General features: G+C 44.1%; 1 protein-coding gene across 1 annotated transcript; it reads left to right on the top strand.

Annotated features, from left to right (window-relative positions):
- The first annotated feature begins 89 nt into the window (after positions 1-89).
- Positions 90-24,638, top strand: LOC146198415 (UBX domain-containing protein 7). The gene is made up of 12 exons (XM_084593925.1): positions 90-185; positions 733-904; positions 4,141-4,208; positions 4,719-4,787; positions 6,171-6,292; positions 6,496-6,642; positions 8,476-8,566; positions 10,468-10,521; positions 12,045-12,130; positions 13,791-14,076; positions 17,005-17,084; positions 22,473-24,638. The coding sequence occupies exons 1-12, from the start codon at positions 122-124 to the stop codon at positions 22,635-22,637; spliced, it is 1,404 nt and encodes a 467-aa protein (XP_084450051.1). The 5' UTR covers positions 90-121; the 3' UTR covers positions 22,638-24,638.
- The last annotated feature ends 1,130 nt before the right edge of the window (positions 24,639-25,768 follow it).

Below are 25,768 nucleotides of genomic sequence, written 5' to 3'. Positions count from 1 at the left end.
CAATTAATGTATATTTTTATTATTTTTTATCTGCTTAAGAAGATATTTTACGCCCTTTTGCATTACCTTGCGTTCGCTGCCGATACGATGCTGCGACGAGCAGCACATCGCACTAGTAAACATGGCGTCTTCGTCTGCCAGTTCAAACAGCAGCAATCTGATAGAAAATTTCTGTGCTGTCACCGGTGCTGTACATTTTCAATGTTTCTCACCGCCAGCGCGTAGAAGTGATCTCATTTGCTAGTCCGCAGAGTATAGAGAAGCCCCTGTGCTCTGATTAATATGCTTATTGATTAGTGGTTTTGATTCGGCTGCTTTGTCCATGACATTTGACTTCACGCAGCCGATGCCTCTGTGCCAGCTGTTTAAAAAAATACGCAGTGCATGCTTGTCTGAGAATTCTTTCTCTTGATCCACTTAACAGTCGCGCAGAGCAGAGTGTTTAACCTTCGTTCCAGCATTGCTGCTAGAACTTGTTAGCAACATTTGTCTTGAGGGAACCTTGTTTCGCCGTCGTGTTTGCTTGAAGTAGGGAGTTTTAGCATCATCGGCCTTTGCAAAGAAGTCAGTAACGTCAGAATGTTGCGAAGAACACTTTTGGCTGGTCTTCCTTACGCGATCGGTGGTATCATTATTTTGTTGATTGAGCCTTGTTAATTGAGCTGACTGTTTCGTTTCGTAACCGCGCTGGCGATGGTTTCAGTGATGCTCCTCTTTTTTATTTCTGTGTAGGTGCGGACGAAAATGTCGCTAAGCAGATGCTGGAGGCCTGCAACGGCAACTTGGAAATGGCTATCAACATGCATGTTGACTCGGACTGGACGCAACCATCGAACTCGCACGCCATCGAAGCCGCCCTGGCTTCTAGCTCGGACATGCCTCCGCCTTCCGCCGCCAGAACTGAGTGAGAACATGGATTCTGTACTCGAAATCAAACCATATTCACACCACCTTGATTATAAAGAAGTACGCACAGTGCGAACTACTCCTGTTTATAGTATCTAGAAAGACCATTTTGATTCAAAGTATCAGATGTCATACTGGGATTGCGAAGAAAACTAGTGTGAGGTGCTTGCTGCGGCCTTAGTCCTGCGCAGAAAAGGGACGGATTATCAATCCCCCGTCGCAGTGGCTCAATCCTTAGGACCCTTGATTGCTAATCCCGAGGATCGCGCGGGTACGATCTCACCCGCGACTGCCACGTTTCGGCGGAGGCGTAACGCAAGGCGCTCGTGTACTCTGCGATATCTGTTCGTCAAGAACTGCATGTGGTCGAAATATCCAGAACCCTCCACTATGGCGTATTTTATAACCGATGTCTCTTCGCGGGTCCGGATTCAGCTCCCATTTTGCCTTCCCATCTCAAAGGGGCTGCCCAAGTTGGCAGTTTCTGCCAAGTGTACCGTATGAGGTGGTCTCATGACATCACACTACCAACCGACCAGTCAGTGCCTGGATATGCCACGTGCCAGCAACTACCTGCTATAGGCATGCTCATCTTTTGCTAGAGCTCGGATCCCCACTTCTGCATTTCACCAATTTCTTTTGATACTCCTCACAAGCATACCTCTGGTCAGTGTCATGGTCAGATATTTATTCGTTAGCAGTTTATGTGGCATCACAATTCACGTTTTATAGCTAATTTGGCAAGAGGAGGATGGCAATTGAACCCACCATGACTCTTGGATCCTAAGTCCGATCTTCTGCTTCTAGGCCGTGCAGGCATGTTTGTATGTGTTTTTGAAAGCAGGGCTTCATATCGATGTTGGGTTTTTTTTCGCATAATATGGCAGATTATGACAATGCTGATCAGTATGTGTGAATCAGAACCAAAGTGTAAGCGCTCCTTATTCACGTTTGGCTTAACTACATTAAAAAAAGACATTATTTTTTTTCGTTCTCCGATTTTCTCCACAAGTACGGCACGCACGCACTTGCAATTTTCCACACTAGTATGAACTCCTTTCAGGCCACTGGAAAAAAAGTTTAACGTCACTGCACCAATTTTCCAACGTGCTAGCGGGGCTTTTCTTTTCGCAACCATATGTCGTCAAGCGGGGCAAAAGGTGCTGCGACCGCGTGACACTAGATTTTCTGGAGAACGGGGCCTTACGCTATCACATTAAAATAACGGCCATAACAGGCAGCAGTTATTGACTGCCATTGTAAGCAGCAGCATCAGGACATGCACTATTTTCAAGCTACCTGTCTAGAGCAATGTATTGCCTCACGGTCCATTTGGTCACTTCAGTTTGCTCATGGCAATGGATAACTGTATTGCAAGATTTTGATTCCTTTTTTTCTAATGTGCAGATGTTATTTATGCATGAAAGGTAACTCACACATATATATGGAGCATCAGTTGCACTGTGAACTAAAAGAGCTTGATTTCATTGGTGGAGCTTAGAGGGACAGCCTAAAGGCGTGAGCTTGCAGCATTACTACAGCAGGCTTCTGTTTCAAATGCTTTCTATCTGCACAGTTCTCAGCACTTTCCTGGCTGATTGTAGTATAGCTTTCATAACTGTGTAATTCTCTGCAGAACCTGCTGACGAAACTGTGTGTAGTTGCATAGCATTGCAAAGACAAGGAGTGGGACCTTAGTATAGACTTTTCTGTCAGGTGGTGGTCTTTTATGTTTGCCTAATCAGAAGAGTGTACCCCAGCCGCAGTGATGCAGCTGTTAGGGCGCTTGCCGACTGTGCCCAAAAATGTGGGATCGAATCCCGGCCGCAACGGCCGCTTTTCAATGGAGGCAAAAAGCTAAGCACCTGTGGGTTGCGCGATGTCATCTTAAAGAACCCCAAGTGGCCGAAATTTTGGAGCACTCCACTATGGCATCTCTCATAGCTTGAATAGCCTTGGGATGTTAAACCCCATAAACCAACCATCAAACCATCAGAAGAGTGTGGAGCTGTCTAAGGATGCATATGAGAAAATCACAGTACGGTATTAAACTCGCTTTTTTATTTAATAAACAGTGTTAAAACATGCTGAGGATGCTCAGAGAGTGTGACAAAAATACATGCTTGCACCAGCTTTTGTGCACAGATGATCCTCGAGCTTTGATCAGCCATGGCATCCTTCATAAAGTACACTGTGGGCCAATATTCCTTCTTCCTTCACTGATTATGGAAAGTTGGGCTAGTTTGTTTTGGCCCAAGTAGAAGGGGTTTCACAGCAGCCGAAATGGACGCAGACTGACAGACACGGACGATGCAAACGCTACTTAATGCAGCTTTCAAAGAAGTCATGAGAGGCGGTAGCTGGCAGCTGACATGGCCGAGCACTAACTGGACGTAGGGCTTCCTAACATTACATTTGGCAGAAGCTGCCAACTCGGGCCTCTCCTTTCATATGGGAGATATGGGTTATATCAGAATCAGTCTGCCAAAACCTTTGCATTTACATTGTCCCTAGGCCATGCAGGCATGCTCATACAGCTCGGTTAAAGCGAGGCTTTATATGCTGGCTGGTAGCTTACGCTATCGCGTCATCGCGAAGGTGAAAGTGAAAACAGAGAAAGAGGTGCCATAGTGGAGGGCTTCGGACCACCGCGCGATAGAGGCTCTGCCTCATCATAGTTTAGTGATCCAAAGTGCCCCCTAGAATTCTTTTTTTTTTTTTTTTTTTTTTTTTTTTTTTGTCTTCATCGACTGGAGCTTTCCTGCACCTTTGCATCAATCCTAGGTCTTTTTTTCTTTGCTCATTTCTAACTGCCTTTCTTATGCCCTGTTACCATTCTGTGGTACATATTCAGCGGCATGCAACTTGCACTTTGCACCTTTGCTCCTTCACCTCGCAAGTGGTGTTAGGTTGAGCAAGAGCAATACGTGTCTTGCGCAAAGCACTCCACACCGAGTGCAATGAAGACAAAAATGTGAATGGAATTGATGCGAAAATCAAACCTTTCAATAATGTGCTCTTCTACAGATAACATTTCTAAATTATTTTGGCTTCTTTTATTGTTTACTCATAGACTTTCTGCATAGTTATAATGAACGGTGGCATGTCATGTCTCACCTCGTATAAGTGGCACTTTTGATACAATACATACTCGCAACAAATTCAGAAGAGAAAGAATCTGACTTATATACTAGAATGTGTGGTGAACAGAAGCCTGCATGCCCTTTCTTTCAGTGACGATGATGTCAGGCCACCCATTCCACCTGTGAGGGAAGTCCTGGTCGATGGTCCATTTGCTTATGGTGAGTATCCATAAAATGTAATCTTACAGGAAAAGAGATAGGCTAAAGTGGGCAGTTCTTATAATGAATAGCTACAGTTCATGTTGAGCAGTGGGTCTGAACCATGTACTACAATAACCTATGACTAGGCTGATGTTAGTGTCAAGCAAACATTATTTTCTGTTTGAATAATAGCTGTGGTAGTGCTATATTAGTTGATGCCTTTATTAACTCTGGTGAAAGCTTTGCCTCAGATTTTCTTCTTATGGTAGCTTGCTGTCTTACGTCCAGAAGTCGTAGTAGTAAACCCCAGAACCTATTTGGTTCAGATATGAATTTGTGCGCCAACTGAATATGGTGTTACCGTATACATTTCTTGCACACTTCCTTTTTTAAGCAGCAGTTTAGACAAAAACAACAGAATTAAACTTCATTTCTGTGAACACATTTTTTTCTCCTCCATGAAAGTTATCTTCATTTTTCATGCTCTAGCATATGTAGTATTTTCATCTCACTATTATCTCTTTTCAGGGTATCACCCACCACGACGGTCTACCTACAGCGTTTTTGACAGGTTCCGTGACTTCCAGGCAGAAGCAAGTAAGTGGCTGAATGCTGCTCACATTTGGCGCTGTGTGGCAGGAATGTGCTAGAATAGATAGCTGCTTGTTGGTTTAGTGCTGAGAGCAGGACAGGCACCTTACTGTATTGGTTGCTGTTGCACATTGGCTTCTGTGGCTGAATTCGGGATCACTACTTTGCATAGCATATAGCAGAACACTTCACCATGCCCACAACCAGTTTTATTGGCTGAAGATGCACCAAGCGACTGGGTGATAGGTGGCGAGCTGCATCAAGTACCAGCGACACAAACGCCTTACATCCATGCCACATGGCCTGCTGCATGCTGTGACTCCACCACGTGGTGCATTCGAGAAAGTTAGAACCAACCTTATGGGTCTCTCCCCGAAGTCTTCCGACAGAAATCGAGACTACCTCGCCCGCTACTGCGAAATGGCCGCTCTTCCTTCAGCCAGCTTGTGCGTGTCGCATTTTCAATGCTCCACACCATATCACCCTCAAACCCGGAGCGCACAAACTGCACATCGTCAACATGCTATGTACATTGCATCTGACCACAAGAACTGAGATACCATACTGCCATTTATAACGTTTGCCTTCAACACTGCAACACGAGACAACTGGCTACAGCTCGTTCCTTCTTCTATATGCCCGTGCTCCTCGGTATTGTCTAGACACCATTCTTCCTTACTTCTTCCATTACGAATCGTGCATCGCCGAAACCCTTTGTCGGGCCGAAGAAGCTCAGTACGACAGCCGGCATCGCTGTGTCTTACGCTCCTGGAAGCTTAAACTTTGTTTGGCTTTGGTGACCTCTCAGAAAGCGTGGTTTAGCCCAGAAAATGTTGGCGCATTATGCTGGCCCTTACGTTGTCATCGACCGCATCAGCGACTTGAACTACCGAATAGCATGCATGACCGCAAGTGGTAATTGTTCAGCCACAATGGAAGTTGCCCATGTCGCCCGGATGAAACCGTGTCACTCCTGTAGGAACGAATAACTACCTCGCCCGGGGGGCTTTGGCTGTCCAGGGAGAACATGTAGCAGTACTGAAGAAGATGAAGAGGATAGCAGAAAACAAGGAGAAAGATGTTGAGAAAGGCTCTCATGCTAGACGTGCAGCCGTTGACCAGCTTAGCTTCCTGCCTTCTCGACCTGTTCAGACTCCGGCGTCACACCCCCTAGTAAAAATATTGCACAGGCATATGAATGGGGCTTTCGCAGTCCTTCAAATAACTTTCTGAAGAACATTGCATTGCAGTTGGGGCCACTAGAAACCTTGGATCAAGCAGTAATTTATATTGATCAAAACTTGTTCTGATCAGGGTTACTGCACATGTGTTATGTTCCTTGTGGACTTGTGGAGTGTTTGATATTTCTCTCCCCTTGCTATGTGACAGGATTGCAGGAGGAGAAGATGCTTCATGGAGATGCAGACAGTCCATCATACAAAAAACGAAAGACGTTAGAAGACCTTTTCAGGCCACCACTGGACATCATGCACAGGGGCTCCTTCGAATCTGTAAGCATTGCAACATGGTGGAGTGCTCTTTGTATGCATTAGAAACCTATGTCTTTCTATACTTATTTTGTGCTGCATTCAGTGACAATCAAATCGCAAAGTAATCGCATAAGTTAAGCTTGCATTCATTCAGACTTTCATAATTCGAATTGCTAATTAATTCAGCTTGGTTTGTTGTTGGTTTCTTTCTTTCTTCATTTTAGGCTCGGGAAATCGGCAGGGCGAAGAACCGCTGGCTGATGGTGAACGTGCAGAATGTGCAGGAGTTTTCCTGTCAGGTGCTGAATCGGGATGTATGGAGCAACTCTACTATCAAAAGCATCATCTCCGAACACTTTGTTTTTTGGCAGGTATTCTGCCCTGTGAGGCCACCTTGTTTATTTAATTGAAAAAATCTGTAACCCGTGTTCATCTAAACCAGGAGTTCTATTTTTTTTTTTTTCTTTCTTTCTTCCTTTTCGCCTCGAGGAACCCCAACATCCATCGTGTGAAAAACTCGATGGCATGGAAGCCTTTACCGTGCGAAGTGTGTTCAGGATACGCTGGACCACTTCTAGTGGTGATTAATCTGTTTGTTGCCCATATTTGTGTCTACTTTTTTTCTTATATATAGTCCAGATATAACAAAATAGTGGATATAGCAAAGCCATTTTTGATTCCTGCTGACTTCGTTATAACCGGGCTAGATTCTACTTACAATGTCAGCTCAGCACAGCAAAATATTATTAGCAAAAGTACTCAGTGTCAAGGGCAACAGTTACCATAAAAACCCTCATAGAATACAAGTTTTTTTCCCTAACTTTATCAGGTCAGGTTTCCAATTCATATATGCAGATCCGAACAATTTTCAGTCTAATTTTGCAGTTCCAGTCTCATTGTTATTCAGCACTATTGGCTTCAGGCTTCCAACATGAGGAGGCGCTATCCTGGAAATGGCATCAGTTGACTGTTTCCATAGTTCTGCTTTCAAAGTCATTTCAATGCATTGACCTTTTGATATGTACACGTGACACAAAGCAGGACAAGCTCACCTCGTGCTATATAGGAACCACAAAAGAAGTACAGGTGCGGACATAAGTAAACGGAGCACAGTTTTCCGTTGCAATGAAAATCACCCCTTGTGCACTGGAGATGAGAAAAGAATATTTATCCAAGTTAGTGGGCCCTGGTGTCTACTACCGGTTCACACCTACCACAATTGCCAGTTCCAATTATGCAACGCGTGAAAAATTTCAGAAGCAAATAGCGTGCTCTGTTAAAATTTTGCACAGGTCTCTCATAGGCCTCTCCAGCCATGCTGGCAATACCCTACAATAAAATCATGGACGCTTTACCAACATTCCCAAAGGGCTCATCGGTCACGCTTAACAAGAAATACAATATACTGAGTTCATTCAGAGGTACTGAACAGGAGTTTGTACGGAAATATGTTTCTGGCCAGGGCTCTTGGACAACATACCGGACGACAACGATCACTAAAGTCACGAATAAGAGTGCACTATCTGGGCACGCATACCTTGTGGCTGCGCTCAGTGCAATGCCTGAACAGGCGTGAGCATTGCGCATGTTATCTTGAAGTCCCACACAAGAGCTGGAAGCAGCAAATCGGTTTGTTACAGCTACACTCACAATTGCTGTGGCCAATTTGAGCTGCTCTCCTCACAGCGTGAGATTCCCTGATCAAGTGTGTCAGCGTAAGAAGGGATGCGAAACAGCAGCAGACAAATGGAGGTGTGTGGACTTATTCAAAGCCTGGCTTGGGGTGGCATTGGACACGCAAGTGCAGAACGCATATGCATCACGAGTCGACAATGATGTGCAGTGCAAATAGATTCTTTCAGTGAGCTTTCCTCACTCACATTATACGTAGGTGAAAATATATATATATTTTTTTCAATTTGTGTACCTTAAAATTACACCTCATATTATATGCAGGTTTCTACAGTAACTCTTTATAGCCCAAAGGTTATTTATGCACATAAAAGGAAAGAGGACCCAACCAGTACCTGTTCACTGGTCGGTGTCTCGTTTTCTTTCAAATGTACCCCCCACCCCCTCCCACTGGGCATTTCAACATTCCAGTTTAAAGAATAGTGTCAATATAGTTAGTTGCTAGTTTATTGCTTTGGCTTTAGTATGAACAAGAGAACACATCTTATTATTCTCGTTTTCGTATGTTTTAGGTCTACCAAGACAGCGAGGAAGGTCAGCGATATGTGCTGTTCTATAAAGTGGTCGACTATCCTTATGTGGCTATCCTGGATCCCAGGACTGGTGCGTGGTTCCTCTCTCTCTTAGTAACATAGTGTGGCTCTGTGCATGAACAGTTATGCTTTATGCCACCCTGTGACCTCGGTTCGTGTGTTAGCATATTGTTGTGCTCATCTTTTAAAAATAATGCCTTCTTTTTCACATTTTTCACTTTGTTATTCCCACTACCGTATTGCTGATGAACAGGGCTCATAGCTCAGTTTACATAGACAACCTTTGCATACTTTGCCATGGCTAACATAGCCTAATTGATTTTACAGCAAGTAAACCCCCTCTTTTATCATTTTGCTGATGACTGTAGAACATGCTTGAAACTAGGCTGTTGCTTAGAATCCTGTTTAAAGGTCACTTGCAGCACATAAGCATACGTTGAACAGTGAAGAACACAAGCACAGGTACAAGTTAGCTGTCATATCCTTTTAGTCTTTTTTTCTGTTGTCTGCTTTTGCTCTTATATTTTCCTGACATGACTGTGTGCTGAAATGTGGCTAATCTAAACACTTCTAGAGCGCTTGTGCACATATCCGTCCCTATTTTAGAATGCTACAATCATTACCATAATTTTTCTTTGTACTTTCACTGTTATTAGGCCTGCTCTTATCATGGCGATGGGGGCAAAATACAGAAATGCTCATGTGCTGGGCAATGGGGTCTAAATTATTCTTGAGACCTTCCAATGCGGCATCACAACTAGTGTACTGCTTCGGGATGTTAAGTCCCTTGATTGAATTTTCTCCTTTATTTTTGTCGCGAAATAAAAAAAGTTTGCAGCAGCCATTCAACGAATGGTGATATGCTGTAAGACTGTGGACACTAGACACTTAACAACAACAATAAAATGATGTTCATAGCCTGCTGGGCTGTGCAGTGGACTTAACCCAGCAAGCACACTTTGCATGCACACTGTAAAAATTGTGGCCATAATGCTTTAAGATCGTGCCCGCTGTTTTTTGGGGGCTTGAGGCAACGTTGAGAGCAATAGTAAGTCTAGCTACACTGTGACATATAAAGGTGGCTCGTGCCTGTCAGTGTTCTTCCTATCACACTTTCTATAGGAAGCATCGAAAGTATACACTATAAGAAATAAGCATACTAAGTTTAAGGGCGTGACGGTGTAGGAGTGAAGACAAGCTCTCGTGATTAATTAATTCAGTTTAAATCGAAAAAATTATCAGGAAGGCCCTTCCAATTACAGTCATATCCTCATTGGTTATTAAACAATTCATAATGGTTGTCATTTCCTACTTGGCAGAAGGGTAGCAGATGCAGTGCATTTCTAGCTATTCCTGTGTGCCATCTCTTGTGTAATCTGAAGTGCTGGTAAGGGTTAGTGTTGCTGTTTGGCACCTGCATGTGGCTACAGCTACCCAGCTGTTGCCCATTTTCCCAAAGCCATGGTTGGGGCTCATTGGTTTGGAGGTAAAGTGACGAAATAAAAAAAAATTTAATATATTAAAGAAGTAGAATATTTTTGCGGGCGAGTTGGTTCATTGCAGATAAAAATGTAAACTACGCGAAAAACGGGACAATAGGCGAAGGAGTGTTGTCTGCAGACACAAACAAAAACGGCACCAAGGCAGCACCAGGAACAGTGGATGGAGATTGAACTTGCCCAGACATGCATAGGCTGAAGGGCTTATGAAGGGCATCAATTAACACTATGATCCAGACATCCAATGCATGCCAAGCAGCAGGTGGCTACTGTCTGGACGGGAGTAGGCACCGAGATATGAAAGGATTTCATGCAGGGGAATAAAGGAAGGAACTAAGACAATCATTAAAGCAGCTTTCATGGTGGGATCAATAGATTTGCACAGTATGCAATAAGTATGAAAATCTGCCTGAACCCATTCTGAAATTGCCCATGTATATTTTATTTTCTCTCTCTCTCTCTCTCTCTCCAGGTGAAAAGGTGCTTTCTTGGAATCAGGTGGATGCTGTGAAGTTCTGTGATGCAGGTATTGCAGAGAGCAGTAGTTGTCCTGGCCAGTGAGAAACCATATCTAGAACGAGTGTGATGGTGGGGTCTAAGGAGGCGGTGGCAAAAGGGATAACCTTGTGTCATATTCTCCCTTTTTGTTCCCGTGTCTGCCCTGTTTTCCTGAACACAGTAATAAGCAGGAGTGACTAACTGCTATATTAATGCAAGTAGCTATCCACTGCAAGTAGCTATCTGTTGCACAAGCTTATTGGGAATGATTTAATCTTATTGCTTGTGTGCTACGTGGATAAGTATTCCATGTTCTCAATTCTACACAGTTGAAAGAAATCCACGAAAACCACTATGTACCTACCAATGCTTCATGCAGCATCAGCATTGTGTGGATATGGAGACTACCATGATGAATCATAGAGGCATAGTGCCACCAACGCACGGTCTCCTCAAGAGCTGGCTTCAGTGGCTGCATTTCTTTTGTCCTTCATTATATGAAAATCAGTCAACTTGAACTCTGTGGGCACTTTCAAATGCATAGAAAACAAATTGAGGACCTGTGTTTCTATTTAGCTCACTTTTGCTTCACTAGCATTTAGTTAATATGAAACCCTATATCAGAGGAAGTTCTTGAGTGGAAATTAATTGCATTACCTTGATTGGCTAGCTGATGAGAAGAACAGAAATTTTTTCACTGCTATGAAAATTTTTTTGCAGTGCAATATGTTGTGATGTGGATTTGACTGTACCTGCTTGCCTCTCAGAATTTGGGCTGTTCTCTCTTATTCCAACCTGGGTGCACGTGCTATTCTGTGCAGCAAACAAGGCAGTTTAGCATTTTCTTCTCTTAAGGCCCGACCACATGGCAGCGCTTTTTCGACGTCGCGTCAGCGTCTCGTCTATGAGCGTCGTTGCTCGGCGCGCGTCGGAAAGAATGACCAAACACATGACGGCGTACGAACTGGCGTCTGCAAGCCAAGACATGGGGGAATCCTGGAAATTCGAACCATTCTTCCCCATCCGTAACTAAAATCGTCCTATTCAGCGACAGGGGAGGGCGGGGGAGCCAAGGGCAACAAAAGGCGCAGGCATGCGCGCGGACAAAAGAGGAGCCGTTGCTTCCACAGAAACGAGTTGGGTGGGTGCTGCAGCTGCTCACGCGTGGCTTGTCATTGGTCCCCACCAGCGAATAATTTCTGGCGTCAACGCTGAGATCTGGCTCCTCCAGATACCTGCGTCTTTCAGCATCGCCTCACATCAAGGGCCAGAATTGCACCTCCGGCGACGCCGATAGCCGAGACGCTGACTCGGCGCTGAAGAAACACTACCATGTGGTTCGGCCTTTATAGCTGGTAAGAACTGTCAAGATGCAAATCGATTTAATTGCATAAACAAAGCAGGCCTGCACTAACTGATTTTCTCATGCTCTGCCTTATTTAATTCTGGTGTATTCTGTTTGTCTTGAAAGAACCCTTGCTTTTGGAGCAACAGAACGTATAGCTCTGGCTATGATTCTCTGACTGGGACTCTGTCACCACTTCCTTGCAGTCACAGAGTTCCTAACAGAGCATCCCACTCCTGATGGTTCTGCTGTCAATCTCCCAACAAAGAAGACTAAAGCTGTAGCTAAAAAAGTGCGTATTCCACATACTTTGGTATAAAAAAAATATATTTTAAAAACTGTTGCACGGAGTTGCTGAGGTAAAGCTGACCGATGAATACAAGGCAGTAGTACACTGCTACGACCGGTGTTCAGTTGGAACACAGCTTTGGGCTAGTTGATTTGAGCAAGACTGTTGACAATCCTTGGTCGTATGTGAGGGAGGGAACACTACTGAAATTTGCCTTCTGCAGCTGGTCATCTCGATGTGCAGTTGCCCAGCGCATTCATATGTGAAGCTTTTGCAGGCTGTATGCAGTAGAAAATAGCTCTCTGATTGAATGGATAAGGCTTGGCTCCTGCTTAGGGCCTTAATCAACATGTCAGCTGTTCCAGACAATAGAGGGGAGACTTTTGCTTGTGAGCAATGGTTAGTTGTCAAGTTGTTTATGTTGATTCTTAACCAAAGGCAACCTATAAAATAGTCATTATTGGGTTTTGGTTTCGAGTACGCATTCGTTTTTTGCCCTGTGCAATAACATTAAATACAAATAATAAGGATCCCAACTCATTTGTGGTCACAGTGGGGGTAAAAAGTGCTTTCTTTATGGAGTGAATATTATTAACATATCTTAATACCATTGCAGGCACTAAGGGCATGATAAAAAAAGCACTTTTCAAGATGTAGTACTTTTGTGTCGTGTTGTTGCGGTCTAAAATAAATCTGTATACTTCCAGGAAATGTATTCGAAAATTTCTTCTGACAGTGTAGAACTGCACAGTTTACTGCACCCAACTGCTGATCAGTATTTATTATTTTTGCTCTTGGCGTTAAGCTGTTTCGCTTTTAACATTTTCTTTTCCAAGGGCTTGGCTTATTAAGGTGTTATCGCCAATGTCCTGGAGATGATCATATTAAACTAATGCAAGACTTGGTGCAGAAAGCAGAAATGCAGCATTTACAAATACTGATACCAAATCATTTTCTTGTGGCCCACTGTGATAGCTTTGTGGCTGGGCTATTCAGGTGAAAAGCGTGCAGTTGCAGGTTCAATTTTCAGTTTTGGTAGCCTAACTTTGTTGAGGGCAAAATGCAAAACTTTTCATCCTGAGTGATATGCGTGAACATTCAAGAACCCTAGATGTTGGGAATTCATTTAGAGCCCTTCACTACTGCATGCCTCAGAAATGCCTCAGAAACATTCATTTGTGTTTGGCATGCAAAAGTTGAGTAATTAATCTCAAAGGCATGCTGTAGACAGTGCGGTTGACTGAATGAAGAAAAGCATATCATATGTATGTACTGTGCAAAGCCTTATTGTTGATAAAGGCTGTTTCATGTTATGGCTGTCCAAGGAAAGACAAAATGTGTAAAAGGACGTAGGATGTGTAGTTAGGACCTTTAAATCCGTAGCTAAGAGTGTTTGAGTACAAATAAGCGAATGCAGTTTTCAGCAGTTTTGCAAACTGAATTACTGGGTACTGAACCATCCTTCTCCTTATATGATGGTAAGCATAATGGCTTGGAATAGGCTGTTCTGTACTAGAGAACAGAGATGTTGCATATCGCATAACACAAGGTTGAGCTGACTAATGAGTGTGCACCTTGAAGTGGTTGTGTGTTGGTCCCAGAAGGACAGCTGCATTTATCATGGAAAGTTATGTTTGACAGCATGCTCACTGTTTTGCCACAGGAGAGCATAGTAGAGGAAGACGAAGAGTCGCAGATGCGAGCTGCCATTGAAGCTTCGCTACGTGAAAACACTGCCGGGACGCACGACTCGGCTTCGGACGCTGATGAGAGTGACCTGGAGACCTTTGACTCCGACACAGAGGCTGGGGCAGCACATTCAAATAGCAACCACAGCAACATGCAGGTGGATGCATCACCACCCGCTGGGGACAGTACGGCTAAGGCTAGTACCAGTGCTGCAAGATTGAATGGAGATGAGTGGAGGAGGTTCCTGGGCAGTGAGACAGGTGTGTAAGGAGTGTCAGATCTCCTTGTGTGTAGGGACATTCTCCCAGTATACCTCTACTGGCAGCTTTGTCCTTAAGAGAACATCTCAGATTTTCTTTTTTGTGTTTGTGTGTGTGTATAAGCACTAGCATTACCTGTTTAGCATGCATGTGGCTTACTAGGATCGCTCATTTTCTCCTTTGTGATGTTTTTGCTTTGTTCTTGTTTTTTAAATAATCACCTAGCCTGCCACTGGTAAGTTTTGAAAATTATGTGGGACAGTTAAAATGTCAGTCATTTATTTTTATACTTTACGCCCCCTGCATTGGCTGTGCATCAGAATAAGAAACACATAAGAACACATCCCGGCCTCGGCGGCAGCTTTTCGATGGAGGCGAAAAGCAAGGCGCCCGTGTGCTGTGCGATGTCAGTGCACGTTAAAGAACCCCAGGTGGTCGAAATTTCCGGAGTCCTCCACTACGGCGTCTCTCATAGCCTGAGTCGCTTTGGGACGTTAAACCCCACAAACCAACCAACCAAACCAACCATAAGAATGGGTCAAGTTTCGTTTGGTTTGCGGGGTTTAACATCCCAAAGCGACTCGGGTTATGAGAGACACCGTAGTAGAGAGCTCTATAAATTTCGGCCACCTGGGCACATGGGCGCCTTGCTTTTCGCCTCCATGGAAAAGCAGCCGTCAGGGCCGGGATTCGATCCCGCATCCCGCACCACCACGGCGGGCAAATGGGTCAAGCATACTGTATGTCGTCTAACACACATTATTCATGCCAACTGTGGAGAATGCATATAATGACTTCCGCTCTAACTCGCCAGTTTAGCTAACTAACATGCACACGATAGCTTTTGTGATGATGTCCAGGATGTTGGGCAAAACCTACTTTCGGTTTCAGCTTCCTAGTTTTTGCTTTTTTTTTTTTTTTTCCCCAGAGTTTTTGTACCAGAAAAAGGGTACTCTAGGGAATGTGGTGCAATCATAAACTCAATATACTAAAAACAAACCCCAGAATTGCCATTTACGGATATAATGCAACAGCGTTAAAGGCTCCCATTTGCCAGCTTCCCTTGTGGACTATCATTCATGTCCTTTCACTTTGCTACTCACTTAGTAATTTTTTATTTGTGCTTCTGTTATCCCACACATATTCATTACCATGCAGTGTTAAGATACCACATTATGTGAAAGACCCGCTTTAACCAAGCCATATGAACATGCCTGTGGGCCTAGTAGGGGCAGTTGCCTAACTCAGGATACAAGGAACCTGGAAATCCAGGTTCCAGTCTCATCCTCTCGTCACAAAGGCGAAGCCTGAGTTGGCAGTGCCTGCAAACTTGGCCATGTCACGTGATCTCATGACGTCAATGCACAGCCATGTCACCTGCCAAATACCTCCTGTCAGAGCCATGCTTGTGATTTTGCGCTCACAATGTCGACGCCGGATTTTAACGCTTTCGGTTAAACTCTGGCGAAAAATATGACAATGTAGTCTGTACAGGCGGACTGCACTGCATGGCAGACATGTTCGGGGTAGCAGGTATTGTATGGCTATTGATTATTAATAATTAACTTTTTATATTTTGGTTTTACAGCACAGTTGGGAGTGTGCAAATATTGAAATTTTTGAATACGAATGAGGGAAAAAATTGTCTTCAAATATCGAATCGAATATCTGATCAGTGGAAAAAAAAAAATTAAAAATTAAGAAATAGCAAACACTGTTTGTCTTGTTTATTTCAGAATGTGCATGGTATTTGCAAATAAAACTAGACTAGAATTACACAGAACTGTATACCTTACTCAAAAATCAGATACATTTAAAGGCCACAAAAATGAAGCAGTGTTCCTTGGATGCCGGTTAGGCCGACACCCAAGAAAACTTAAGGAGGGGGTCTTTGTTCAGTGTGGTAGCACGGTGGACAAAATGGATTGCTGCAGTTTTATTAGGTGAAGCAAATAGTGATACTGGCAGTTACTACTGCCCACTGTGCTCTAATATCATTGGAAATGCAGCAAAAGTCCCACGTGTAATGCCTTTGCATGACTACGCCCTGTCAGGTGGCCAAATTGTGAGCACTTAAGCAATTATCGCTATTAGTCAGGTGCACGTCTCTCACATTTTCCAAGATGCGAGCATGCTTTTTTTATGACTGAATACTACACTGCTTCCACTGCACGTTACACATCTGCTCTGGTATCGGGCCGTTTTACACGCACAGAACCGAAGTGCACTTCGGTTTTTAATATATACACTGGTACTGAACTCGTAAAAGCGCCTTTTTAAACCAGGTCTTTGGCCCGTATACATGAGGAGCCTCCTCCCAGGCGCTCCCCCTGAAAAAACCGGTCGCCAGGTCGGGGGAAGCCTGTACCCATTTTTTACCGGTTGTGCTCCTCCTGCAGCCGAGACGGGCGACCAAACCACTGGGCCGCGGCCACGGCCTATTTAAAAAATTTAAGAACTACAGTCACCTACGATCTTGAATGCCTCCCATTCTGTCGTGTACTATTGTACCCTAAAAGAAAACAAAACGGATTCCAGTAGGTAGTAATAATTTAACTAATTGCGTAGCTACCTAGTACCATGAACTGCTGTGCTGTACAGTTTGCCTACACAGACTGCATTGTCATATCTTTCACGACTCACTGAAGAAATACCTGTGTAAAAAAACTCCCGGCAGGATGTGGAAGTTCCATAAGAAAGCTGAGGTTCCACACTCTCTGGTGGTGCGACTTGGCTTTAAGGTATGCATTTGTAGAGGTTGTATACGGAAATGTCGAGCAGACACTCGGGCGTGTGGCTGCATGCTTTGCTTGCCCAAAATTATACTCTGTTCGTGATTCTTGTTTCCAAAACTTGTGCGGGCACCCACATACATATGGGTATGCATGTATTTATTGCTTCCTCACATTTTTGTGTTCAATTTTACAGATGAAAAATCGGAACTGATGATCAGATTCCCTGACGGGTCAAGGAAAGTGATGACCTTCCCATGTACATCAAAACTCAAGGTACATTGGAGTAGCTTCTTTTTATATGTGGCACTGTGCATTTTTGTAGGAGTAGGTGTAGCTGAAATTGTTTGATTTTGCTCTGCTATGTTGGAGCTGAAACATGTTGGAAATGTATGCAGATAATCAGAGAATAGTTATATAAAGAAACTATCTCCCTGATACGTTTTACATTTTATAGCTGTATATAATAGCCCTGCTTGCACACAGCATGTCTCTCCAGTTATTTTGTTTTAGCCACAAAGCACTTCACACCATTGCGGGCCAAACCCAATGGAACAAGGAAGTCCAAATCTTGGCTCTCATTTATCAGGAGTCAATACTCTAACTACTACTGCCAGATGGGTATAGTCAACTGCCTCCTCAGTATTACCAGCAGCAATAAATACTCTGACACACAAATTGTTGAGCTGACATATGTAATAACACCCTGTCCTGACAGCAGTAAGTGATCTCCCTGTCACTACTCCCCCTCTCTCTTTTAATGTGCCTTCGTGCCTGCTTCAGTTAACAAATGTTACTCTACTGACCTCAGGCAAAGATCAAAGGATGATCGTTGTTAGAAAGATGGTAAAGTTTTAGCCATGCAATTACACTTCTACATTCCACAGAAGCTGTTTGTGGTATAACTCCTCTTGTACACATATATGTTGGATACCTGCGTATGCATTTGTGTTTATCATACTACAGTTGGAAATGTTAAGGCCCATTATAAACCATGTTCTTTTTTGTAATAGTACCAGTGCAAAGAAACTTTTGGCTCAAGCACTTTTACACCATTTGCTATCTTAAGTTAATTTGGCAGCTTAGAAGTGGGTGCACATTGTCATTCATGTGGCTGCAAATGCCAGTTTTTATGGTGGGCTATCTCATTTACTTGTCATCCTCTCGTGAAACGATTCAAATGCATCATAACAGCAAGGCAGGGAAAGCTCCCCTGCATGTGTAAGTAGCTTGTGAGTGTTTCCTTGCCTGTGTCATCACAGGCCTCTGGTGCCTGTTTTAATAGGGTCATACCATGGTCATCCAATACGTATAGTATTGCAGTTTTGTAGTCTGGCAGATAATACTGGACCTTATTCTATTTCCGAAATTTGAGCGACCTAGATGCATTCCATATTACAAAATAAGTGGCTGAGGCTGAGACCGCGAATCAAAAACCGACACTGGCTGCCGCATCGTCTGCTGCTGTGCCAGCTCCAATAAACTGCCGATACACTGCACTGTGTGAACTTCACACTTGCTTACAGACCAGCAGGACTCCCAGTGATTGTGCACAGCATATTTCTGAAAACAAAACATAGACTGTAGTGAAGTGTGATCTAGTTCTTGCCCACACATCCACCTTTGGCACGGCCGCCTCCATTGCCAAATGGCAGCACTGCCCCAGTGCCGTAAACATCACCAGCCATGCCTTTCGCAGCCGCCCACGCCAGCAATACTGCGGACCCCTTGCGCCAGTGTCAGAAAAGCGTGCTGAAATTTGTTTTTGTCTAAATAGTAATAGCCCTGGGAAAAGGAATTTCAAATATGTATGTATGCTTCTTGAAAAATGCTGACCCATACGGTGGAAGTTTTTGCTCACAGCCGTGTTAGCAACTGCCGCTGGTGCAGCACCCGTCAAGTGTTCTTGTACACTAGCTCCGCAGCTAGTTAGGCATCATAGGAAATGGGCTTATCTTTATCTTACTACAGTGGAGACCACTGACAATGTAACTGCACATAGTGCGGGACCAGTTAACACAGTTTTTGCCAGCCACCCATCCCCTAGGACTGAATGTAAACTCTGGGTCGCACCACGTCTTCTCGCCATGACCTCTCTAACCATTTCTTCATGCCTCACACTTTCCTTCACTCCCACACCACACTTTCCATAAAAGACTGAGCAGAAAAGCTTGTTGTTCACGTCTGGTAGCGCAATGGCAGCAGCACATTTTTCATATCAAACTGTGAAACGTTGGGGTGCCGCAGGAACAGGTGCTCGGCTAGCTTCCTGTAATGTGCACCAAACTATTAGTGCAACGCGGTATTTTCGAAACGACAGAACGGTCCAGGTGAAGCACTAAATGAGGATTCCTTTGTCAGCCTCACTGCAAGGCACGTTTTTCAATCAAAAGGTATCGTTCCAAAACACCGTGCATGCTTTGGGACTGAAAAGAGCCAAGCGATATTTTAGCATGCCGCATGCAGCACGACTTCGGAGGTTACCGCGACTGCTTTCGCGGAACTGAGCATACGCTGAAAACAAGTGCATATGGTGTTCCGTGGCGGCGGTCGCAGTATTTTTCACTAAAACCAAGCATGCAGAGGACTTAGTGCTTTGCTTTTCATTCACTAAGTAATAAGGCATTTTTGAATAGGACGCTACCCATTTGACATGTATTTTAGCCTGAAACGGTAATGTTCTGGTTACAATGTGGCACCGCTTATAGTGCAGATTTTCACGGCTCTCGCGACCTGCGTTTTAAGCGGTCTACACTGTACGAAACAGTGGGGTTGAGAGTAAGGATTTTTCATGATCAGTAGCCCATTTAGTACTATACCGCGTCACCGATCAATTACACAGTGCCGTCCACTATGGCTTTGATGTGTAGCAATCTGGGCCTAGCGACGATTAGGAGAGCAGCAGACTGCCAGAACGCCATCGTCCACCACGCTCTCAGGCTACACAGTTGTAAGCTCGCGGCATTCAGTGCTGTAAGACGTAGAGCTTATCATCTACTTTCACGCTGCAACTGGGGCCAGACCTAGGCCTGACAAGAAGCAGCACTAATGATGCTGCCAAGATAGAACAGGACTGCAGTATTGGGTGCCTCAACGTAGCATGCCACACCCTATGCAGTATTGCGCCATCGGGTGGTACTCGAAGGTCGTACAAAAGCACCATTGGACGGCACTCTATACACTGCATTTTTTTTTTTTATTGCTTTTGAGATATGCTTCAGTGTACAATATATGTACGTTGTTGGAGCGGGCCAGATTGTGCGCCCTTTGTACTCGGGCAGCAATGTACATTTCAATTCTAGCCACAGACGTTGCTATCCCCTAAGGTTAAAAGCGCTAACAGAGGTCAAAAAGCTCAGTTTGCGCTAACCACGGTGTTGCGGCCACATCGGCTTAGCACGGCTTCGCGTAGCTGCGGTTGACACTGCTCATGTTCTGAATACAGGCAACAGACGACAGGTGTCGGTTTATGTCGTCAGCGGCTGTGCTGGTTGCCAGATCAGCAAGCCATTCACAAATAAACAAAAATACTAGTTTTAAAAATGTCTACAGCTCTGGTAGAGCTGAAACTTTGAGGTTTAGTCATGGCACATCAGGAATAAGATGCAACAAACAGTTCATATTCCAAAATCGATGTCATGACCCCTTTAATTGTCAGTGTTAATAATTTCTTGTCACTTCAGTTAACCATGTTTACTCCATAACCTTTATTCAAGAGATATTTGAGCTGAGGCACGGAGTTCATCTGGTTTGCTCTTTGCATGTGTCCACTTATTTTACCAGTGCACATCAACCTTAATCTTTGCTGACTATTTCAAAGGGTATGTGGGCCCATTTTGTTTTGCAGCTGCCAGCTGTGCAGCAGATATCCTTCAGCCATGGAATGAGGACAGTCGTTTTGTGACTTTTACTGTACAGTGAATTCATGAACCGTTCTATTTATCAGCTGTTTCTTTTAAGCAAAGTACATATATTTCTTGAAGCACAACCTTATTTAAATTGCATGAGGTGCCCAGCAAATGGTTCAAATAATCTAATAGTCTTAAAAATCTGAGAAGTAAGAAAGCAAATATCTGTGAAGAATCAACTTCAACAATTGCGAGCTTTGCTGCTCCACACGTTTCATCCGCAAACTACTACCCACTGCCATGATTCATTCGCCTCTACGCACCACCACCATGCACATGCTGATTGGTCCCAACGCAGCAAGCAAGCTGGCCAACCTATGGCGCCATGTGATGCCCGCAAGATGATCTACATGCAGTTGTGCCTCACAGGCGTACTAGATCGTGAATTGCACACTATGTTATAAGTGTGTAATATTTGACTGCTTCTGAGCCAAAGTGATGCTTTCATTTGCCTTTCTTCATGATGCCAGGCAGTGCATTGTAGTTGCAGGCCATGCCACGAACAGAAAAGCAAATTTGCTGCAAGTGCCTTCAATTGCACCTCCTCCTTCTCCCCTCCCCCACTTTTTTTATTGCTTTGCTTTGGAGGTTCGCTGCATCGAAACCACAGTGAAAGCTGCACCCATGATGTTTCTACACAATCAGCATTCTCTGGTGGCCACCTCTGACAACAAAGAATGTATTATTATTTCCACTATCTCGTATGAAGCCAAGCCAATTCACATCAGTCCATCCAAATAATTCCATTTAAATCCAAGATTAGGTGGCACGTTTCACAGCCATGAAGGACCAGTTGGTTGTAACAGCGATGCTCAGTTCACATCTATATTATGTCAACAAAAATGGGTTTTCAGTTGAAAAATTACCTCTTAAGGTCTATTCACACTTGCGACTAGATGAGGTCGCGCGACAGAGGAGAGGAGCTCGCCACTACCGATGCTCACACTTGCGACTGTCGCCTTCTCGTTCTGTTCTGGTTCCGAACGAGTTGGGAGTAGGAGAGCTGCTGGGCGATGACAGCGAACGTCAGTATACAGCCGCTTGCCAGACACTTCGGCTTTTTTAGAACACCGACGTGTCAATGTAAAATGTTGCGCCTGCGCGAAAAACCCGTTTCTTAAACTCCTCCCAGGCCATATCCTGCTCCCTGCCTTTGAATTCCGGGTGCAGTTTGTTGAAAAAGTAGGGGTATTCTTTAATTGCATTGAGAAGGTGCGCGATCCAGTACTCCAGGACCTCGCTGATTGGTGAAATGGTTTGTGACTAGTAGTCGCGCGACTGAAAATTCGAGCAGTGCCCAATCGGCCCGCGGCAGTCGCTTTTCGACCGATGCGACCATTTGCGACTGTCGCTTTTCGACCAAAACGGTCGCGCGACCGCTACTAGTCGCAAGTGTGAACAGGCCTTTAGTACTATTGGCACCTGTATTAGTCCGAAAAATCAAACATTTCAACTTTTCAACTCTAGAGAGTCCAAAACATTGGTTGTGAAAATGGGCACGTTTTATGGGGTGGATTGCAGCTCCTGAACGAGACTAAAATCATGCACACTGCTGAATTATTGAAGTCTTTTTTTTGGCTACTGTATTGGGCCATCCACTGTAACTGAATTGTGATAGCAGTGGTACAGTTGTAAACTTCTGTGACTGATGAAGGATGCTTGGATGAAGGAGCACTTAGCATGCATAACCTGTTTTCTCGTGAAAGGTGCAACTGCCGATCTTGCCTTCATTTGCACTACTCTCCTGTCTACACAGGCACTCATCAGCTATGCATCATGTAATGGATTCAGCGAAGAGACCCACGAGTTAGTGACCAACTTCCCCAGACGCAACCTGAGCGAGTTGGACCACTCGCTGACGCTACGCGAAGTAGGCCTGTTCCCCAAGGAGACACTGTTCATCCAGTTGCGCAGTTCATGACCCCTGCTGCTCCTGCCACACCCACTCGCCTGGCCACTGCCACTGCTCACAGTTGCCCAAGCACGAGTGTCCCGAAACTCTCTTTCCACCAGTTACTGCCACCACCGCCACTTCTTGCCACACACATCCTGGAAAGGGAGGAAACTGCAAGGAAAAAGTGGCTGTGTTTTAATGAAGTTGTGATGCTGCTTCTCCAGTACACTCACTCATGGACACATGGGCACGGTGTAAGATCCGTGTCTTTGGTGCACAGGTTGCAAGCAGGCAGTAACTGATGCTTTGGAGCCAAAATGAGGGTTTTTGGCTCTTGCAGTACAGCAGAAACTTATCTCCTCTTGTGTTGTTCCCAAGCAAGAAAAACCTGCAAACTATTTTTACTTTGCAACAGACAGCAGCAAAAGAGCATATCTGACTGGGCCTGTCTTGCTTGTTTGACCATAGTGTACATGAAATTTGTATGTACTCAGTGGTCTGAAACCCAGGTGGTGCCACTTTCCTTCGGCCATCTTTCTGACACCAGTCAGTGATAGTAGTAGTTGCCAAGCAATGCCAGCAGAAGCTTAAAGATGTTGGTGCAACTCCTCTTATTTGGTGCTCGTTGAATTGGTAAGAGACAACCGTGTAGCAAGTTTTTTTTTTTTTTTTTTTTTTTTTAACGGCTTTTTCGTAAAAGCTGTAAAGTGCCAAAAGATGCAGTGAGGTGGCCCTCATTGTAAAAGTGGCCACTCTTCTAGACAATGCTGGTAAGGTGTTTGATGCTGAGGGGCACCTAGAGATAAAGACAGACAAGGAAAACCCAGAATTTATCTTTGATGACATGCAGAGTCATGATAGCTGCTCAATTCAAGAAAACATACAGATAATTGGCCACTTGGTGTACTTTTGGAAAATAAAGGTTTCGTTTTATAATTGTTCTACATAGTAACTTTTGCTGACGTGTATTTCCATTTCTATGGGGTAGGTGCATAATAAGGCGCCAGACTTTTTCATTGTTCCTGTAGCCTTACTGCCACTGAGAGAATGTGAAAAACACTCCCCCCACTGGTAGCAACACATACAACAGGCCTCAAGAGTGAAAGCAGACACAGCTGAAAGAACATGCATCTTGCTTAGTATTTACAAGAACTTCACAGTCAACTTGTATTAACTACAAGCTATGTATTTACAAGCTATTTTATCATACAGTTGCTTCTGTAAGTCCTTCAAAAGCTATAGTTGAAGCTCTCCAGACAATATTCATGACGCTCTGGTTAACTGATTAAGCCATGGTGGATCACCTTTGATCTACACACCGTGCAATACCATCGAGCAGGTCCAAGAAGATTGTCCACGACATCATGATAACGTGTTGATGTTTTTGGCAGGAGAGACTTCTTTTGAGGGTCACCTGCCTCCAAGGAGCCGGCAGCAACAAAATTTCAATATCCGCCGACCACAACTAGAGCTTGCATCATGGTGGAGGATAGGATTTAAAAAATGTGGCACCACCTCTCTTCACCAGGCTACCAGCCTGGGTTTCAGCACCACTGGGCAGCGTAATCAAGAATAACAGGCTATGGCTTAACATTTTGACAAGACCCATCAAGCCAGAAGGCAATGCCCGATTTTAATTTATGCAGGCCCACGTGTTCAGTTCTGCCTTTTTTTCTTCAGCACTGGGCTACATTCTCTATTGCGGCTTGACTGCAGTTTGCTCATCTGCTTACAGAGCAGGGAATTTTTGCAGCTACAGTGTATTGCACTCCACTGTTTCAAGGAGATAGTGCCTCTGAGCTACAATGCTGCACATTCCCTTTGTTCAGATTACAAGCCCATTTTTATTACTCTTTGTAATTTTGTTTTTCTTTGCCTGTTGCTGCGTTTAAGGAAGACGCACACAACCGCAACGTTGTGTCCGACTCACTTTTTATCTTTTTTGTACAGGTCTCTGTGATGAATATGCATTGCAGTGTTTCTATGTTGTATTCTTTTTTGGGGCAAAATAATATTGTTTTATTGCAATTTTTTTTCTTTTGTGTATGTGAATGAAACTGAATCTACTCCTATTCTTTTTATGACATTTGTGCCTTCTGTTCACTCACTACCTGTTTCTCATATCACTGAAAAGTTCCATGACTGGACAGGGGTGAAGCAGGTTGTGAGAAGAAAAATTTAACCATTGCCACCAGCCCTAGCTGAAACCACCGGATAACATTTGGAATATATTTTCATTTATTCACTGCCATCTCTGGTATTCTATGCTGCTTGCATCATGTGAACACAAGTTTTGCTGTTCCTGAATATTAACTGCAGTGAAAAATATACATCTTAATGGGTTTGTAGGAGATCGATCTTAGAGTATCATATGAAAATAACTCATCTGTGGGTGCAAGCAAGTTGTCTTGAAGTTATGCAGACATGTTTTTCACTTTCTGGGCACATTACCTTAAAAGGCGAGCTGGTTGGCATGCAGATAGCAAGTTTTATAGCCAACAGGCAAAGTTGCAATGGTAACGAGGAGAGTAATTTTACAACCATATCTTAAAATAGAAGAAAATGCTTATTTTATAGGATTGAAGATAATTAGTACTCCCATCCATTTTTCGAGCATTTGCTCTTATTTCATTCCTCATTTTGGCACCATCTACAGCACACCTTGGGAGGACAGCGAAGTGCCAACTGCTCTTTAATGTTCCTCCCGCATGCAGATCTAGTGGTATTCTCCCGATGTTGCCTTTTGCGACATTTCCAGTTTGGTCCTGTTGCCCAGCTTTTGCAGCCTTGTCCAGCCCACTACACAACTTGTCCTAGTAAAGCTGGGAGAGTGCCAGCTTGGGTAACATCAACGAGACTGAACAGGGAATTTCGCGAAAGGTGACATTGGGAAAATACCGCCATAGCCAACTGTGACCATTGGATTGTTCATGTTCGATCTGCCTTAACTGCTCCGTGTGCTTAACTCATCACCATCAGTAACTTCTCTTCGAATGGAACAGTTTTAGAGTGTTAGATATATATGCACTCAATTTCTCATAACCCGCAGAAAATAGGAAAAAAGGCAGGTGGAGATGTAGATTTTACGGCCCCCCAGCGCCTTTCCAAACTGTGTAAGAAGGTTAATGACACCAAGGAGAAAAAGATGAACACAGGTT

This window comes from Amblyomma maculatum, chromosome 2 (genome assembly GCF_055883805.1).
Source record: "Amblyomma maculatum isolate TAMU_Amacu chromosome 2, ASM5588380v1, whole genome shotgun sequence".
In the NCBI taxonomy this organism is placed as follows: Eukaryota; Metazoa; Arthropoda; class Arachnida; order Ixodida; family Ixodidae; genus Amblyomma; species Amblyomma maculatum.
Note: the sequence above shows the minus strand (reverse complement) of the source record. Positions and strands in the feature narration are given on the sequence as shown.